The 15,614-nt window shown below is 42.5% G+C and overlaps 1 protein-coding gene across 6 annotated transcripts; it reads right to left on the minus strand.

Annotated features, from left to right (window-relative positions):
- Positions 1–1,600: 1,600 nt before the first annotated feature.
- LOC308279968 (uncharacterized protein) lies at positions 1,601–14,135 on the minus strand. 6 transcript variants are annotated; one of them, XM_080720198.1, is made up of 13 exons: positions 14,067–14,135; positions 8,973–9,063; positions 8,671–8,836; positions 7,482–7,955; positions 6,945–7,058; positions 5,747–5,833; positions 5,225–5,300; positions 5,034–5,120; positions 4,854–4,934; positions 4,669–4,755; positions 4,485–4,571; positions 3,259–4,215; positions 1,601–2,817 (listed from the first exon to the last, which is right to left on the minus strand). In XM_080720198.1, coding segments are annotated over exons 2-8 (1,002 nt in total). In that variant the 5' UTR covers positions 9,057–9,063; positions 14,067–14,135; the 3' UTR covers positions 1,601–2,817; positions 3,259–4,215; positions 4,485–4,571; positions 4,669–4,755; positions 4,854–4,934; positions 5,034–5,119. The 6 variants fall into 6 exon arrangements, with proteins under 6 accessions (XP_080576324.1, XP_080576320.1, XP_080576325.1 ...); XM_080720194.1 differs by having other exon boundaries at positions 5,219–5,300; XM_080720199.1 differs by lacking the exon at positions 5,034–5,120.
- Positions 14,136–15,614: the final 1,479 nt, after the last annotated feature.

A 15,614-nucleotide genomic window follows, 5' to 3' on the forward strand; every position in this document is an offset into this window, starting at 1 on the left:
CTGACGGTTGTTGGATGCTACTCTTTAAATCATGAGTTGGAGAAAAGAGTAGAAGGGCAAGGACCAGATTTGAACTAACAACTTCTGGCTCATATTGACATCGCCTTAACACAGAGCACCACCAAGCTCTTGGAATTCCACCATAGTTTACCATTTGTTCAAAGTGAAGAGCAGCATGACATTGGCTGGATTTAAACCCAGAAACTGGCTCAAATAGACAGACACAGGGCGTCACAAGTTCTTTGAGATTCCATGAGGTTTATCTTCTTCTTTGAGTTGTTCTTCTGGTGGTCACTCTTCAAAAGGGGCCTTGGGATTATGTACATTGTACAGAGTGTCTTAACTGTGTTTGCTGTTCCATCAGTGATGTCTAGTGGACATTCAGTGAATTATTCTAACCCCTCTGTTGTTATAATCTAGAATTGTTATGGCATATACAGCTCATGAATATCAAAAGTCCATATTTCTCAAAACTCAAAACAAGGATTTATAATAGAGAAATGTCAACCTTCTGAAGTCAGAGTTGCTTTAAATCCAGTGGGAAGTTTCCGAAGTCAGTTATGATTTGTGGTGCTAGGGCATATGCAATGCTTTTTCACACAATATAAAAATATTTCAAGAAGGATCTGTTCTGTATGATCCAGAGGTTGTGGGTTTGAACTTTGAATCACCTACTCTGAAGTGTTACTTAAAGATGCAGTGCCATGAATATGATTCCTGAATCCAAGTACCCCCTTTAATCGACAACAACTACAAAATACTGACATCAAAAGTCCAGTTTTTATGTCAATATGTTGAAAATAAAAGTGAGTAGCCTATTTTCTATTCAGTTCTTGCTTCATTTGGTTTAAAGCTTTACAGAGCAGTACGTTCATACATTTGTCAATGTTTTATCATTAAACAAACAGTGAAATATTTTTTTCTTCCATTTTCTCAAGTACCCCCTGTAGTACCTCTGCATACCCTCATTTGAGAAACACTGGACTAGACTATGACACTATGGAGCTTATTGGACTATGGAACTGATTAGACGATAGATGATAGCAATAGACACATTATAGTAGATTATATATTACCAGTGGGACGCCCCTAAAAAAAATGCAATGGACTTTTTCGACTTTTGCGAGTCGACCTCTTGCACTGGACACACTATGCATAATCTAATGTACTATATCTCAGTGTTGCCAGAATGTCAGTGTTTAGATGTACAATAATTATCATGTTTGTACTATAATGTTACCTTCTGTACAATGTACCACCAATAACTGACATCAAGAAGGGCCTATCAGTTCCCTCCATGGCTTCTAAAGTAGGCAAACCACCCAATGCAATGCTGTTTTCAAGGGTCAGTAGCATTACAAAGAACCCAAAAATTAAACACTTCCATACAGAATGTGATGAATACCATTCCAAGTGCGTTCGTCTTATATGTAGGACAAAGCCCCTTCAGGTATATGTTTTAAAACATCATGTACAAGCCATCCAATCATCAGACAATCATTCTAGATAGACAGTAATAATAATAAAGGTATAGCTTTAATTTAAACACTCTGTTATATACAGTAAATGTAAACCTTATTTAAAACTGTTCTTCCTGCCATGTTACTCCAGTGTACAAAATGGTTTCACATCAATAAAAAACATAAAATACACAAAATATGACATCACATAATTACAACTCTACTTTAAAAATCAAGACTTACAGAGGTAGAAATGTGTTATATCAATACTGTATTATGATTATGATCAATTAGATCAATATTATATCGATATACTGTGCAATGATCTATTATTTCAATATGTGCTGTATAAACGCTTACGGTGTGAGTTTGTAGATCTGATTTTAAGCGGTGCTAGACACCTCTTTGACTGGCTTTGTGTGTATGGCAGTTTGTCTATAGCACGCACAGCTGCAACTGATTAACAACTGATTACAAAACACACAGGGCTGCAACGCCACTTAGAATATAAGGGCACATAAGGCAGTAGGGAGTCAGGAATAAGGCAGTAGTGAGTCATGAACAAGGCAGCATAATAATCTCGTCAAAGGCACAGTTTACTTCACACTGGGCGTGATTCTCATGTGTTTGCATGTTTTGCCTATACAGACATGACACCAGAGTTTAGGGTTTGTGCAGTCAAATACTCACCACACATTGTGAGCTTGTTGTGTCAGCTATTTCCAGTGAGGTAATTTGGTATATGGGGGGGCGTCACAAATAGGACCCTGGGTGACCCTGGTCAACTAAGTATACAGTTAGCTCTGGTCCAGAGCCAGTATACAGTATGGATTTTACGTGTTACAAAACTCTGCTATACCAAAAAGCCATATCCCTGCATAGAGAGGTTTTGTGAAGGTGGTTTGAACTGAATGGAGGAGGGTCATCGCGTCGTTAGCAACACTGTAGAATGACAGAATGCCTGCCTTGCGATCCACATACACCCCGACTCTCGAGGAACAACGCAGTGACCCATACGTCGCAATGCTGTTGTGTGTGAACGTGAAGCCATTAACCCCACCTTCACAGTCTAACCTCCAGGACTTGTCATTGTATCCGAAGACTGATAGGTCCTCCTTCTTTCTGTTGATGTCTTTATAAGAGACTGCAATACCAAACAAATATCCAACCCATTCGACTTCAAAGTAACAGCGTTCCGGCAGACTCTCTCTACTCAGCACCTGCTCATAAAGGGTAAATCTCTCTGGATGATCGGGATAATGTTGGTTTTGTAGTGTAGCGACTACCTTCCTGTTCTCCTCTAGCAGGTAGAGGTACTTGCCGGTGGTGTTGGGGTCTAATGACAGTGGACAGGAATCTGTGAAAATAACACATGGGAAGAGATATCAGACACAGTTGTCATAGCGACACCCACAGCCACAACACCAGAGGGAGCGCACACAATGATCTGATAACACAAACCCATAAGACAAATATGGGTAAATTCTCCTTCTACATCACTGCCACCCAGGTCTGGAATTCCTTGACTACCTCCCTTAAAACATGTAGCTCGTTGGCATCCTTCAAAACTGCCCCAAAACTCACCTTTCAGGAGGCCAGAGAAGGAGGTAGTTATCACTTCTCCATAGACAGGCGAGAAGTGAGCACCCCCACCACCTTGTTTCCCCTATCCTGTACATAGTGTTTTTTATAACTACAATATTATTGCATGTTTTCTTTGCTTGCTATTTTGTCAATTTAGGGGTCCTTGACATGAAAAAATGTGAGAACCACTGCAATACATCACTCCACGACTCACATTTTAAGAAGTCCTTTCTGTCTGTACTGTTTCCTGGAGGCTCTGGTGCATGTGAAACATTGACAGGAGACACTGTAGACACAGGACATCAATAACATCATAACACAATACTGAAGAATTAAGGCGTAACCAAGGTTACATAATTATGTACAATCTAGAATAGATGAAGTCCAGTAGTGAAACATGATTGAATGACCAAACACAACACACTGTAAAGTAGGGATGCATCAATGTTGCTGATGTGTTCTGTCTATGTGAACAGTCCTGGCTCCTTGTTCTGTGTTTCATATGGGGACTGCCCCATAGGTCGACCTCCCGTTGGGTCGAACAGCATCGGCAGGTTAGATAATCACCCGCGTCAGCAGGTTAGATACTCACCAGCTTCGGCAGGTTAGCTAATCACCCACGTCACGGTTACTGAGGTTAGGGTTAGATTTAGGCATAGTTTTACTGAGGTTAGGGTTAAGGTTAGGTTTTGGTGGTCGGACCAAAGGGTGTTCGACCTAATTACATGTTACCTTTCATATCACTTGATATTATCTTTGATGAAGTAACTTCCCACTGTGAGATCAATGAAATAAAATCTAGCAGTACCGCTCAATAATTCTATCACGGTTAGCTGTTACTACTCCCAACCTGCGTGTGTGTGTGTGTGTGTGTGTGTGTGTGTGTGCGCATGTGTGTGTGCGTGCGTGCGTGCGCATGTGTGTGTTTTACCAGAGCCCAACCTGAGAGCCAAAATGTAATCAATAGAGCACATGACTGCCGCTAGAGGGCGCTAATCTTTGGCATGGACCACCCAGCATATCGAGAAATACATTCCAATGTCCCCAGTAACCAACTCACCCAAAGCATAATTATGGAAGTTCTCAGGTCTCCGTCTCTTCCCCTGTCCTGGGTTCTCAGGACCAACAGTCCTGGCTGATGAGGCTGGAGAACTGGACTCCACTGACTGGTCTGAAATGAAGGAATAGAATAAGGACTTTAACACAAACTCTGTTTTTCAAAGCTGTGACCCAAAATGCATTACACAGGGTTTCCCACACACTTTTACCAGTGAATTTCCTCTGTCCTGGGCGCTCCGGACAAACAGTCCTGGCTGATGAGGCTGGAGAACTGGATTGCGCTGACTGGTCTGAAATGAAGGAATAGAATAAGGACTTTAACACAAACTCTGTTTTTCAAAGCTGTGACCCAAAATGCATTACACAGGGTTTCCCACACACTTTTACCAATGAATTTCCTCTGTCCTGGGCGCTCCGGACAAACAGTCCTGGCTGATGAGGCTGGAGAACTGGATTCCACTGACTGGTCTGAATTGAAGGAATAGAATAAGGACTTTAACACAAACACAAACTCTGTTTTTTAAAGCTGTGACCCAAAGTGCATTACACAGGGTTTCCCACACACTTTTACCAATGAATTTCCTCTGTCCTGGGCGCTCAGGACAAACAGTCCTGGCTGATGAGGCTGGAGAACTGGATTGCACTGACTGGTCTGAAATGAAGGAAGAGAATAAGGACTTTAACACAAACTCTGTTTTTCAAAGCTGTGACCCAAAATGCATTACACAGGGTTTCCCCGCACACTTTTACCAATGAATTTCCTCTGTCCTGGGCGCTCCGGACAAACAGTCCTGGCTGATGAGGCTGGAGAACTGGATTCCACTGACTGGTCTGAAATGAAGGAATAGAATAAGGACTTTAACACAAACTCTGTTTTTCAAAGCTGTGACCCAAAATACATTACACAGGGTTTCCCCAATCCCCACACACTTTTACCAATGAATTTCCTCTGTCCTGGGCGCTCCGGACAAACAGTCCTGGCTGATGAGGCTGGAGAACTGGACTCCACTGACTGGTCTGAAATGAAGGAATAGAATAAGGACTTTAACACAAACACAAACTCAGTTTTTCAAAGCTGTGACCCAAAATGCATTACACAGGGTTTCCCCACACACTTTTACCAATGAATTTCCTCTGTCCTGGGCGCTCCGGACAAACAGTCCTGGCTGATGAGGCTGGAGAACTGGACTCCACTGACTGGTCTGAAATGAAGGAATAGAATAAGGACTTTAACACAAACTCTGTTTTTCAAAGCTGTGACCCAAATTTCATTACACAGGGTTCCCACACATTTTTACCAAAGAATTTACAAAACTTTTCCAGAATATTTAACCCAATTTCCAGGCCTATATAACAATCATTCAGCACAATAACGATGTGCAAAGCCCAAAGACAGGCAGTGTAGCAAAAACTAGGGGAAATCTCGCTTTTGCGAACGCCCATCATTTTGACTCCACGGAGGTTAAGGTTAGGGTGAGGGTTAGAGTCGGGTGTCGAAAAGATGAGATGTAGTAACAGCGACACGCTCCCAAAAAATAAAACATAGAATGGTATTATGGTATAATTCCATTCCAAATTTCGTGCCAAATTCTTTTCTACACCGCCTATCCTAGGACATAGTGGATATTAGTTAAATTGCTTACGCTTCTTCACTGAAGATTCACTTGTTGATGCACTGCACAGGTCGGTGTCACGTCGCGTGACAAAGGACAGAAAACTGCCTATAAAGCCTATAAAGCACATAAAGCACAACATAATTCACTTCCATGCTGCATTCAGAAATTGTTCCAAATTAAAGAGACCAGGTATGAGCTGAGGGGTAAACTTATGTTTGAAATGATGACACCTAGAACAAACATTAAGGCCTGATTTACACTGCCACCAAAATCCAGCCTGAATCAGATCTGTGTCACATCAAAAGTGATATCCGATTTGTTTAAATAGTCAAATGCAGACAGGTCACATGCAGGTCACATGAAATCCGATTTTGAGAAACCACATCCAGAGGTGGTTTCAAATCCAGATTTCAGGACATCTGTCTCAGTCTGAAAGCAGTAACCAGATGCACCCCATAGAGTTATACGCAAGTCACATCAAACTGTCCTAACGCCACTTGCTGCGCGACCTGAGCTCCACTGTAATGGCGTCATTACAGAGCGCAAGTATTTACTATTTGATTACAGTGTGCTGAGCACATGAGAAAAACAAGAGAGAAGAGAGAAACATGTGAGCTAAATAGATAAAACCAGAGAGAAGAGGCAAACACAAGAGTAAAGAAAAGAAGAGATAAAAACAATATTGTAACGTGTGTTTGCTTTTGTTGTTGTCGCCTGTCTGTTATGTCACATTTCCTGAACGCTATCAACTAGCGTCAACGTTGTGACGTAACATCATGATGCCTACGTCGTTACCACGGTAACCAAAGCAGATATGTTGACGAAGGGCAGCTTTGGGCTGAAGCTGTTAAAATCAGTCTGAACACACAGATCCGATCTGGTCACTTGCAAATGCAGTGTGAAAAGTCGGGCCAAAAGATCTGATTTGAGAACCGCTGGATTTGACTGTAAAATCCGGCCTAAGAAGAGTTGTACATCAGTCAGGGCACAAGAAACATGGAATAGCTGTGAAAATGACCTAAAAATTAGCAGTTCATTGTGCCAGTTCAGTTACAACCCCAAGGTTAAAGCAATATGAGTGTGCAGTAGGGCTTGTTGTAGTCATACACATTTTTTGTGTTTATTGTAATTTAATTTCACTTTTTCATGCTAATCATACTACTGAAATGTTTATAAGTTTACAGAGCAGGAAAAAATAAGGGGAAAAATGGAACAGGAAACTAACTTGTGTCTTCAGGTTCACGTTTAAGGTGGTCTTCTGGTTCCTGTTTAATTGAAACGGTGCTGGCTGGTGCGGGACAACTCATCTTCTCCTGCAGGTTGGACTCCACTGTCTGGTCTATAATGAAGGAATAGATGAACAACTTTGATTTGACATTGGTCGTAGATGCCAAAGTTAAATCAGAGGGTGTAAAGAAATGTGTTTTTACAGGGTAGTGACTAGACAGGCTGTGACCCAATCTGTTTATGGTTGCGTAGCGCAGTTCCGACACCCATTACTCCGACGTTGCGCTCGTCCGACTCTCCCCATTACTAACACTATCTCTAACCCTAACCTCATGACATGCGTAGCCACATAGTCAGAATAATGAGACGTTGGACTTTCATAATCCTCCCTGTTTATAACAAAACTATATATTTCAATTGTCATATTGAACAGACTGAGTCTGGTTAAGTTAAACTTAATTAAACCTGCGTTGAATTCGACTGAAGGTTTTGCACAACAGAAGCACATAAGAAACAAAAAGAACATGAAACGTACTGGTGTCTTCAGGTTCCTGTTCAAGATGGTCTTCAGGTTCCTTTCCAAGGCGGTCTTCATGTTCCTTTTCAATGTGTTCTTCAGGTTCTTGTTGGAGGTTTTCTTCAAGTTCCTGTTCAAGGCGGTCTTTAGGTTCCTGTTCAATGTGGTCTTCAGATTCCTGTTTGAGGTGCTCTTCAGATTCCTGTTCAATGTGTTCTTCAGGTTCCTTTCCAAGGTGGTCTTCAAGTTCCTGTTCAATGTGTTCTTCGGGTTCCTGTTCAATGTGTTCTTCAGGTTCCTTTCCAAGGTGGTCTTCAAGTTCCTGTTCAATGCGTTCTTCAGGTTCCTTTCCAAGGTGGTCTTCAAGTTCTTGTTCAATGTGTTCTTCGGGTTCCTGTTGGAGGTGGTCTTCAAGTTCCTGTTCAATAGATACGGTGCTGGCTGGTTCTGGAGAACTCGCCTCCACGTTCAGGCTGGACTCCACAGACCGGTCTGGAACAGAATAAGGACTTTGATTTGACATGGGTTGTAGGTGAAGGTTGAATGGGAAACGGAGGGAACATAGGGTGTATAAGAGAGTGAACAGTAGCAGTAGAAAAGTGATCAGCAGATGGTTGGATAATATACTGTATGCAACAGAAGGGAACGATAGAGCTTCAACGTTTTGAGCATTTCAATACAAACATTCAGATATTGGTTGGTAGTCTTATAGTTAGGGCTGGGACATGATTAAAAAGTCTATCAGTCCCAGCCATACTTATAGTGACTTAATTTATCAATCAAATTATTCCATGTGTGTGCGTTTGTGCATGTGTGTCTAGAGTTAATCTCACAAACCGCAGTATCACCAAACTTTCTATCCACGCTGTCAGTAGTATTATATTGCCCCCCAAGCGCCGTAGAATTGCTGCTCATAGCTCCCAGTAATTAATTAGAGCACGGGTAAATGCAGCGGACACATTTCACATTATAAAGAAGTGCATCCACTACATACTGTAACTGTTTTCACATACCATAGTGTGTTTTACTTATACTTAATATTTTATTTAATGTTAATAGGGCTCTGATCGCAAAAGAGTGCCACCACTGTTATGTTGTGTAATAGAATATGTGCACAAGCAAATAGTTTAGGATTAAAACTACTATTATCTATCTGCAGTAATCAGTGTAACCCACCAGTAAAATAATAATAATAATCAGTACATACCTATCCTGTACAACTTTAATACCGGTTTCTTCTTTATCCTGAACAAATTTAATACTGGTTTCTTCTTTGCATTAAACAGTCCACATCCCTCGTCCGTCTCCCCTGACAACGTTGAATATCTTCTGGAGGCCCTCTTCTGATACCGTAGACGCCTCCCTTTGATTGTCTGTGGAAATTGGCCGTAGAAAAAAGAAAGAAAGAAAGAAACTTTGTTATAGTTCACCAAATGTATAGGCCGACCTATAGCAGTTTAAAAATACGAATAGATAAAATATAAGATTTTTAAAGAAAATGGAGAATACCTCTGTAGTATCCTCCTGGATGAAGAGTTTGACCACTCCACGAAGCCGAGCATCTTTATTCACTGTTAAAATGTAGGGACGCATCCTCTCCCTGAGAGAGAGAGAGAGTGAGAGAGAGAGAGAGACAGTATATTATTTGTGAAATGTGTCCTCTGCATTTAACCCATCCAAACTATTACGAGAAGTTGGTGCAATTAATACATTGCCAGGCGAGCAGTTTAGGGGTTAAGTGTCTTGCTCAAGGGCACTTTAGACAAACACAGCCATAGACATTTTATACAGCAGGGACATTCAGTTTCCCAGGTAGCCTGTATTCCCATTCAGCTATGGCTTCCCCCACAATGCATGCACATGCACACACATTTGAAATGTTTATTTATGTCCACATAAAAAGAAGTACAAGAATGCCTTGTATAAAGGACATAAACCAGTAAGACTCCCTAATCGGGAGATAAGCGACCGTTGGTCGCTTATCTCCACAAATAGGCCAAAAGTTTGTTTTACCAATTATCAAGACATACGGGCAGTTGACAGTTTGCCATGGTTACTCATTGAAGTTGAATCTCCATATATGGAGATAACCTACGCATCACACTAAGTCTGACCTCACCAGCCCATATTTGGGCATGAGCAACTTATGTCTCCATATATGGAGATATGATGACATCACACAGTCCTCAGCCGATGATGTGGCGTGATGTCATACAATACACAAACGAGCCCTACAGTATAAAGGGGCAATTCTTGCCAGGAAAGAAGCATTTCTTCGACTCAGACCTTATCGCCAGGGTTGGCTTATAGCAGCTGTCGGTAGGACCATATATGGATTCTGTTAGTGTGGATCTCCTAAAAGGGCATCATCTGGGATACAATCCCTTTTATGCCCATATATGGAGATCCCTAACAGAATCCCTTTCATGCCCATATATGGAGATCCCTAACAGAATCCCTTTTATGCCCATATATGGAGATCCCTAACAGCATCCCTTTTATGCCCATATATGGAGATCACTAACAGCTAACAGAATCCCTTTTATGCCCATATATGGAGATCCCTAACAGAATCCCTTTTATGCCCATATATGGAGATCCCTAACAGAATCCCTTTTATGCCCATATATGGAGATCCCTAACAGAATCCCTTTTATGCCCATATATGGAGATCCCTAACAGAATCCCTTTTATGCCCATATATTATGGAGAAATCCCTGCTCTGAGTATCTGACATCAGTGTGATGTCACCTGTTTATGCCCATATATGGAGATCCCTGCTCTGCGTATCTGGTTGCTATGGTAAACAGTTGGTTGCTAGGGTAAAAAAACATGGTTGCTATGGTAAACAGTTGGTTGCTAGGGTAAACAGTTGGTTGCTAGGGTAAAACCATGGTTGCTAAGGTGGTTGCTAACGTACACTAACAGACCAGCAACAACAGACTGTTGCCACAGCAACGTACACAAAGGTTTGTGTACACATGTGGTGTGATGTCATACTGATGCGGAGATATGAGCAGGGCAAAGGTGTGACGTGTGACGTGTGACGGACGGACGGACGGCCGGTGGAGGTTTTCATTGCGACCGTCAGGGAGCAGTTTATTAATCGGGAGATAAGCGACCGTTGGTCGCTTATCTCCACAAATAGGCCAAAAGTTTGTTTTACCAATTATTACACTCTATGTGAACATTTACATCAACAAATCCCAAGTACAGGGCATCATCTGGGATACAATCCCTTTTATGCCCAAATATGGAGATCCCTAACATAATCCCTTTCATGCCCATATATGGAGATCCCTAACAGAATCCCTTTTATGCCCATATATGGAGATCCCTAACAGCATCCCTTTTATGCCCATATATGGAGATCACTAACAGCTAACAGAATCCCTTTTATGCCCATATATGGAGATCCCTAACAGAATCCCTTTTATGCCCATATATGGAGATCCCTAACAGAATCCCTTTTATGCCCATATATGGAGATCCCTAACAGAATCCCTTTTATGCCCAGTTGGTTGCTAGGGTAAAAAAACATGGTTGCTATGGTAAACAGTTGGTTGCTAGGGTAAACAGTTGGTTGCTAGGGTAAAACCATGGTTGCTAAGGTGGTTGCTAACGTACACTAACAGACCAGCAACAACAGACTGTTGCCACAGCAACGTACACAAAGGTTTGTGTACACATGTGGTGTGATGTCATACTGAAGATATATGACATCACACCGTACACAAACAAAGGTGTGACGTGTGACGGACGGACGGACGGACGGACGGACGGCCGGTGGAGGTTTTCATAGTAAACTGCTCCCTGACGGTCGCAATGAAAACCTCCACCGGCCGTCCGTCCGTCGGTCGGTCGGTCACACGTCACACCTTTGCCCTGCTCATATCTCCGCATCAGTATATAGGGCTTGTTTGTTTATTGTATGACATCACGCCACATCATCAGCTGTGGACTCTGTGATGTCATCGTATCGCATCAGTATATAGGGCTTGTTTGTTTATTGTATGACATCACGCCACATCATCAGCTGTGGACTCTGTGATGTCATCGTATCTCCATATATGGCCATCTCCGTATATGGAGATATAAGTCGTCCATGCCCAAGTATGGGCTGGTGAGGTCAGACTTTGTGTGATGCGTAGGTTATCTCCATATATGGAGATTCAACATTCCAGGCAATGCTCTCTTCCCTGGTGAGAATTGCCCCTTTATATAGGGCTTGTTTGTGTATTGTATGACATCACGCCACATCATCAGCTGTGGACTCTGTGATGTCATCGTATCTCCATATATGGCCATCTCCGTATATGGAGATATAAGTCGTCCATGCCCAAGTATGGGCTGGTGAGGTCAGACTTTGTGTGATGCGTAGGTTATCTCCATATATGGAGATTCAACATTCCAGGTGTAACTATGGCTACCCGTATGACGTGAGAGGTGGAGGTTGTGATATTTGTGGAGATAAGCGACCAACGGTTAGGGAGTCTTACTGGTAGTAAACTGCTCCCTGACGGTCGCAACAATGCCAGTGCAGTCAGATCTGCACGCTGTCGAGGTGCCAACTTGCTCCTCGTGCACAAGTAGGCCAACTTGTGTGCCAGCAGAGTGCGCCATGAGGTGCGCTCACACTGGCATCACCACTAGCATCACCAGGAATGCTGGTCCCTCATTGGCTGTTAATGATGACGTTGCCTTGCTAACAGTTTTAAGGCCCACACACACGCACGCACGCACTCACGCACACACACACAGAACCGTGTATGTATAGTATACAATACCAGTAAGACTCCCTAATCGGGAGATAAGCGACCGTAGGTCTCGCTAGAAGAGGGCCATGTGAGAAATGAGGGGTGGGGTCTCCGCGTTGCCTTGGCGGACGAATAGGTACCGGCCCCGGCTCTCCCGGACGCTCCTAGGCCGAGTTAGGGCATTTTATGTGAGCTGCAGTGGAGGGGGTCCTCCACTGGGGGCGCCACCACTTTTGCATCCGTTCTGGAGTAGCAGGAGTGGGTGGTCCCCGGGAATTCCCCGTGAGCAGCCCCGTGGGGGTGGTCATTTGGTCATTTTTGCACATTTGGTATTTTTTTTACACCTGGAACTCCGGGGGTCCTTGGAGGTTGTAGTTTGGCAGGTAAGGAGTGTGTGTGCAAAATCTGGCATGGATCGGGGCAACGGTTGCGGAGATATGAGCAGGGCAAAAGTGTGACGTCTGACGTGTGACGGACGGACTGACTGACTGACTGACTGACGCACGGACACCTGGTGGAGCTTTCTGTAGTGAACAAAACACTTTTACACTACAATACACAATGTATTGTAGTGTAATGCACAATACAGTAGAATAACCACTAGTAAGACGCCTAAGGGCGAGAAGCGTGCATGGGTGCGTACACGCATCCGCCTGGGTGACGGCAGACTGCTGGGCATCTGCTGGTGTTTTGGCATGGGATCAACTTTGACCAATCAACTTTGACCCCAATAAAAACATGCACACAGACCTGGTTGGTTGTTAGTTGGACAAAATGTGGCCAAAATGTGTCTATATTTTCCCAAATATGGAATTGGAAATTACTGATGTCATAGACCAAAAGGCTTAATGTTGATGACATCAGGGATCTCCATATATGGGCATAAAAGGGATTGTATTGGTGTGGTTGCCTAACATCTGGGAATGCCCATATATGGACATATTGTTTCAGTCTCATGTGGTCTAAAATTGTATTATTTGATACAACATAACATAATACAAATAAATAAACCCCTCTTGATTCTCTGCAACAGTAATGGTAGTGTGTTCTTCCGAAACAGTAGTATTCAACCAGTGGTCCGGGGACCACCAGTGGTCTTTGGGGGGGTTCCAGGTGGTCCCCAGCTTAATGGAGAGTTGTTAACCAAATGGACCCTTCTAGATCTCTTGTCAGTGTAAAATTAAATCAAGTGTACAGTCAAATACAGTATGATTATTGATGGGTTTAAGACTAGTAAGTTTCCAAATGGATTGTTGGTTTTTAAAATGTTATAATGTACAGTAGGCAAAAAATAAATAGCCTTTTTGTAATTCTTCCTTTTTGTCTTATTTTCATGCTCATCCTTGGTTACACGAACCTGTGCATATCGTTAAAGAGGACCTTCTCTGTAGAAAAAGGTGGCGTGGTGGTCTAGTAGTTATTTTATTATTATTCTCCATTTAAAAGTCGCCCCTGCACATTTTGATCAACATGTGCCTGTTATATATCTCCTATGGTACCAATATCAACACTTATCCAAAGATAACAAATTTGCTTTGGGGTCTGAGAGGCTAAATCATCAAATGGTGGTCCTTGCTCAATTGCCGAATAAATAATGGTCCTTCCTTGATATGAAAACGTTTGAAAACCACTGTTTTGCAACGACCATGATGTAATTCCACAACACATTCCAATAAAAACACACATGGCTCTTGCTGACTGGTGTTAGCAGCTAAGCTAGCACACTTTATTTGTCTTGTTGTTTAAACACATGCATCCTTATGCACAGCGTGCATCGTCTGACAAAGTAAAACGCACATATGGTACGCTGGGGGGAAAAAACATGCACGTACGACGGGATTTTTACCTGAAATAACAACAAAGTTCAACGACGAAAACACTCAAAACAGGACATCTGCGGGCTCACGCTTTTTTTCCACAGTGTTGCCAGATTTTGCGAGAGAAACAAGCAAGCCAGGTCTATGAAAACATTATGAGCCCGCACACACAGCTATTTGGAAATAGCCGATCTAGAACGCTTCGTATTGCGTAGATCTGCTATTTCAATTAATAAAAATCTAGGAAAAATATAAATCTACACATTGTATTGTATTTTTAACAAGGCTACTACTGTACACACATCGATCTGGCTGGGGATCTGAATATTTAGGAGGGAAAGCCCAAATAAGCAAATACACATTAGGAACAAGCTTAAAAAAGAATACAATAAGGGTAATAATAATAATCAACTACCAATATTTACACGCAACTTAATAACAAGCCCAATGTGGCTTAGAATAAGCGGACATGGCAACAATGTCTTCGCTGGATGAATCCAGAGGGATGATTTAAGTTGCCAGATCCCGCGAGAGAAACGAGCAAGCGGTGGTCTTGTTGTTTTCCTTTCAATTCGGTTTTGCAACCATTGACGGTCGTTATCAAAGTGGGGGGTCCGGGGACCCCCCAGGGGTCCTTGAGGTGGTTACAGGGGGTGCCCAGCCACTGATTGATATACTTAGGAATAGGAACCATAATGCTCCCATGTGGTCTCATGTAATGTGACTAGTGGTACAATTGGACCATTTGCAGTGGTGGAAAGTAACTAAGTACATTTACTCAAGTTCTGTAGTTAAGTACAATTTTGAGATCTACTTTTAGACTACTCTACTTGAGTATTTCCAATTTTCAGTAGCCTACTTTTACTTCTATTCCACTATAGCCTATCTCAGAGGAAATTATTGTAGGCCTACGTTTTACTCAACTACAATTATTTGAAAACTTTAATTATTGTATAATAATAACCCTAACGAAAACACTATGCCTAAACCCTACCCTAACCTCAAGAGATTATGCCTAAATTTAACGTCAAAACCACCTGGGCAAAACCCCTGGGAAAGAGGGAATCTCATCTGTGAGAGTCTGGTGATTCGAGGTTAGAGGCGGAGTAAACTTTTGGTAATCAGCGTTGCCAAGTCTGCGTAGCCTATACAAGTATTGAATAAAAAGTAAGAAAAAAATTGTAAAACAATCTTGTATGAAGGTCCCTAGCTGGTCCCTATAACAAAATATGTTCAAATGGGGTCTGTGCAGGCTAGCAGAGTTACAGAATTTGTATGGCCAAATAAATACATACGGTATTAATTTTCGGGCCCTTGACAGTAAAATGGTTGAGAACCACGACTGTACCTGCCCGTGCCCTAGTAGTCGCTTATTTTGGGCTTGTTTTCATAGACATGCATAGTTTAAGTAGGCCTAATCTATGCATTCTGGTCAGTTGTGACAGTGTGGTTGCTCCCAGAGCCTATTGTACATCTCGCTCTACGCTAGACTGGAAGCTATACACACAGACTGAAGGCACTATAGCTCAATTTATGTGGTGGGCAGGGGTGTGGCACCAAATTCTGGGCCCTGGGTA

This window comes from Nannobrachium achirus (assembly GCF_963921795.1).
Source record: "Nannobrachium achirus genome assembly, chromosome: 24".
In the NCBI taxonomy this organism is placed as follows: Eukaryota; Metazoa; Chordata; class Actinopteri; order Myctophiformes; family Myctophidae; genus Nannobrachium; species Nannobrachium achirus.

Coding starts and splice junctions, on each gene's coding strand:
- LOC308279968 (XM_080720197.1), bottom strand. CDS start 9,056: ATGCGTCCCTACATTTTAACAGTGAATAAAGATGCTCGGCTTCGTGGA. Junction 7,059..7,481: donor ACAGGAACCTGAAGACACCA/GTACGTTTCATG, acceptor CCTTCATTATAG/ACCAGACAGTGGAGTCCAAC. Junction 5,301..5,746: donor TGAATCTTCAGTGAAGAAGC/GTAAGCAATTTA, acceptor ATTTCAGACCAG/TCAGTGGAGTCCAGTTCTCC.